This window comes from Adiantum capillus-veneris, chromosome 7 (assembly GCF_014529385.1).
Source record: "Adiantum capillus-veneris isolate H3 chromosome 7, ASM1452938v2, whole genome shotgun sequence".
Lineage (NCBI taxonomy): Eukaryota > Viridiplantae > Streptophyta > Polypodiopsida > Polypodiales > Pteridaceae > Adiantum > Adiantum capillus-veneris.
Genome location: NC_140937.1, coordinates 11,819,948 through 11,824,255, shown reverse-complemented (window position 1 = coordinate 11,824,255; position 4,308 = coordinate 11,819,948). Strand labels below are relative to the sequence as shown.

The 4,308-nt window shown below is 40.2% G+C and overlaps 1 protein-coding gene across 2 annotated transcripts; it reads left to right on the top strand.

Annotated features, from left to right (window-relative positions):
- Nucleotides 1–1,884: 1,884 nt before the first annotated feature.
- LOC147453440 (uncharacterized) lies at nucleotides 1,885–4,076 on the top strand. Of its 2 annotated transcripts, XM_086517136.1 has the most exons (6): nucleotides 1,885–2,143; nucleotides 2,229–2,364; nucleotides 2,723–3,032; nucleotides 3,280–3,293; nucleotides 3,379–3,431; nucleotides 3,524–4,076. In XM_086517136.1, the coding sequence occupies exons 1-6, from the start codon at nucleotides 1,934–1,936 to the stop codon at nucleotides 3,626–3,628; spliced, it is 828 nt and encodes a 275-aa protein (XP_086373262.1). In that variant the 5' UTR covers nucleotides 1,885–1,933; the 3' UTR covers nucleotides 3,629–4,076. The 2 variants fall into 2 exon arrangements, 1 of the variants encoding a protein (XP_086373262.1); XR_015188746.1 differs by having other exon boundaries at nucleotides 1,890–2,143; nucleotides 2,232–2,364; nucleotides 3,280–3,431.
- Nucleotides 4,077–4,308: the final 232 nt, after the last annotated feature.

Sequence of the window (4,308 nt, the reverse complement as noted above, 5' to 3'; positions counted from 1 at the left end):
AGGAATATTCTGGCAAAAAAAAAAGTCTCGGGGGCGGAGGCCCCCGAGGCCTCTAAAGTTGCCCCTGATTCTTGTCCGTGAAAATTTTGGTTTTCGGTGAGTGATTTTCCTTCACGCACGATGGCTTTTCCTCATAATGGGGGCCTTACAAATGTGTGCTTTTACCATAGAAAATTACAAGGGTAAATCAGGCTCCATACTTAACAACTGGGAGAATAAACCATGATAGAATCCATAAATAGGATATTGATAATCCACATGATGCTGCTACTTGAACATAGTGATTGACTGTCAAGGTTGCCTATTGTGCCATTTTTTATACTGTCATGATGAAAGATGAGTGTACTATACAATCATGAGAGCTATTGTAACAATGCAAGAATTCTATAAAACTAGAGAGGTGGTGTTTGCACATTTGCCCAAAAAGGTTGTCTGAAATTGTAACCCTCTTGCAGATTATATCCTTGGACTTACAACCCTCCATCTCTGTCATATGTATTTATTGATGATGTGCTTCCAAGTTGTATTTATCACATGAGGTGTGAGTGTAGCCATAATTTTCTACCTAGCATACCTGAAACCTTTAAAAGCACTATAAGAAGTCTGTGTAAAAGTGCCTTATTCCTTTATTTCCATATTTGCCAAATCAATTTTTCTCGAATGATGTTCCAAAGTGTACGCCCAGCCCTTGACACTCACCAAGCAAAAATTCTTTCCAATTGAAGAGTTTTGGATGGTTTTCGATGCAGACTTCTTGAAAGAAAGTTAAAACCTTCAAATTATTAGGGCAATAGATAAAGAGTTGGGAGGTTGTTTCAAAGCATCTTCAACACCAACCATTGCTTTTCCATGTTTTCATGGCTCTATACTCAATCCATATAGCTTGATGCAACAATATACATTGGAGAGTGGATTGTTTGATAGAGCTAGGGAAAGTCCAAATTGTCATAAACCTATATTTTCATTGAGGAGTAGGCCATGCTAGTCTCCATCTTCTATTTAGAGATGTAAATAACTACGTAGCCAGGGCACAAGGCTTGGTAAACCTCTTCAAAATTGTGTGGATTGTGGTGTGTAGAGGTTCCAGATCAATTTTAGACATAAAAACTCCTCCAACGATAACATCTTCCTAATGTTCAATACCAACCCTAAAGCACTTGTGCCCTCTAATAAAAAACGGAGAATCAAGACCTGCAATGTAAGTGCCAAATCATATTGAATCAGCCTGGATAAAACCATTGTTGTCGTTTACTTGAAGTCCTCCAGTGTGTTACTATGTACCTCATACCAAGAGTTTCACATCTTACAAATTAGTAAGGAGCTAGCTGGTTTGAAGTCTGTATTCATGTGTTGAAGCCTTTCCATGCCCTATAGATAGCCAAGGAAAATGACTTGCGAGTTCTTTTGATTAGACAGGACCAAAAATGATCAAAACAAAAGGATATGCAAATACATTTGATAGAGAGTTTAGTGGATAAATGCTCCAAATCCAGCAACGCTAGACCACCTTGCTTTTTTGGTAGGACACTAAAAGCAACCCTAGGAATTCTAAAACCTCCTTCACCCCCACAAAGATTACCTTCACAAGGAGTGAACTTGTTGCATTTGTTGTCTGTTGGATTTCTAGCAAGCTAAGAGATAAAGAGATAAACGAGAGAGGACAGAATATAATGGTTTAATACGAAAAGTCCAAGAGGGTAAGGTGGGTTGCATTGTTTGCTAGCAATGGATCTTCTTCTTGAGCCTATCCACTAACCACAACTCAAGACTTTTTGGTTAGCTATGCTCTAGGTGTTATCCCACCGCATCGCATAAAGCTTATTGTGCATAGCTTGTTTTCGAACATAGTTACTATAATCTACCTCACCATCGTGAGTTTTGGGGTCGTTATGAGAGGTTTGGTGGCCACTGGCCAGCCGAAGTTCGCGTGCCAATGGAATATTTTTTTATGTGCATCATTCATTCATTTGAGTTCGGATTTCGACTCCGCCTTCTCCTTCCCCTTCTCCTAATTCTCCTTCCTTCGTCGTCTTCTTCCGCGAGAGCGACAGAAGGAAGAATGGAAAGGAGGAACTCTCAGGGACTTTCGTGGCAGACCTCTAACATGCAGTACGGCGATTTCTACAATTCACAAGACACACAGGTAACGTCTCTCTCTCTCTCTCTCTCTCTCTCTCTCTCTCTCTCTCTCTCTGTGTCTGTGACATATCTTCTGTTCAATCATGCAGCAGGGCCGGAGACTGAGGGAATGTGAAGGGCGGTGCGAGGTCCTCACCAAGAACTTGATCAACTGCCGAGCACAACTCGGTCACATGCGCCTTCGGGGTGCCTGCCCGCTGCCCACGACTACCCTTCATGATGATGGTATGCAGTCACTGTATATGCCTTCTTTTGCACTACAATATATTGGCACCTGGATTTGAACTCATCATGCATCTTCTCATATCGGCATGTTCTCAAGGGCCCCTTTGGATTTGCATGTCACAGTCACGTGTGGACAACCAGCGTAACCCTAATCAAGAGAAGAAACATACACTGTACATGAAAGAAGGAAACCTTCGATCGGAATACGAGTTGCACTACACTATTTTTTAGGCATGCCAGCCATCGACATGAATTGAAAAGTCTTTACGTGCAATGCATATCCCCTTCGCTGATGCCACAACATTCCTAATTCTTTTGTTTTGATAGTGATGTTTTTTGTTTCGCCTTCCAATCTTAGGCTTGATGGACCCACCCACATCTTCCTATCTTGTTGCACATCAACAAAGGCTAAAATTGGCAAAGAAAGTGTTGTCGGTCAAGAGGTCTTTGAAAACATACACACAGTATGAAGAGGCAAAGCCAGTACACCCTCACACAAAAGAGAATCAGCACATCGCTCTTGACCGGACATCTCCGCAAGATAGGAGTGCGAACTGGATCGATACTTCCGGAATCGAAGAGGACACTAAGCAATTGGAATGGCTTCTAAACAGACTTGCAGACAAGTTGCAACCATTGACTGGTGGAGAGCTCCCCATTTTGGCCAAGTACATGCATGCAAAACATTTTTAGTGTTCGTCTAATGTTTAACGTTCGATGCTTGAATGAATGATCTATGCATTTTACATGACATAAACCACACAAAAAAGACTTCTTTAGGTAGTAGTATAACACCTGTTAGCAATGTAGTACAGTTCGTTAAATGCATACACAAAACACAGTGTTGCTTTGTGATTATTTGGCAATTTTTTGTTTTGGTCTTAAGTTTGACAGTTATGCCTTCATTTATTGTAGGTCTGATGATATCAGTGTGAAACGAAAACAAAGAAGAAACAAAACAAAGTAAAGCGGACTTTGAAGAGGGGCTCTTTCAGTGGTTGTATGCCATGAAAGGGATTTCACGCTCTGATTGTTGGGACATGTGGAGCTCTGGTTCTCAACACATGGTGACTTCTTTTTTGCAGGATGCAAATAGCTATGCATTGTACATCTTTGCCCACATAGCGATTCTTCTAACAATTTCTACGTTTGATTGCAGGATTCTGAGATTCTTGGCAAAGAGAAAATCCAATATGGTGTATCCAAGAGTTTTCTCTTGCTCTGTAAATTTCCTCTGATAGCAAGGATAGGTAGGTCAGCCTAACATGCGAGCGTTTTCTCTTTGTATGATAGCAATCCACATTATTTATAGTAACGGGGTTCCTCTTAAAGTCCACCAAACTTTTAACTCAAATCTCTACACTTACTGGTGTCCAAAAATAGAAGAGCCTTAGTTCAATATCTTGAAATAAACATGCCACGGAGTTCGGGGATTATTTCCAAATGTAACTCTCAATTTCCAATTTCATTTTCGAGTGTCACGCAGAAAAGAAATTTTAAATAGAAGGTGAGGACAGTTTTTCAAGAAAAAAATTTAGAGGTTTATTATCATGACAAAAGAATCGCCATGTTATGTATGTATCTTTCCTTCCCGTTACCGCTGCATTGGTTGTATCACAAAAAGCCAACTCATTAGCTTGGGGAGAGAAGAAACGTGAAACAGATTTCACCCTAAAACTTCAATGGTATGAATGCAATGTGATTTACTCGTAGTTCTTGGACTTGCAAAGGCTTTCTTTAGGGAAAAATCCAAGACAACACTCAGGTTTTGCTCGTGCTATGGATTTCTGCGATTAGCAACATTACATTTGAAGCATGAAGCTAGGTTTTGTTTCATTTGAAGAAGCCTTAATCTCAAAGTCCTCACATTCAAATTTCTTGTAATGTAACACATTGTTCTTGTCTGCTTTTATGTAAAACACAATGCTTTTACTTTCCAATGGA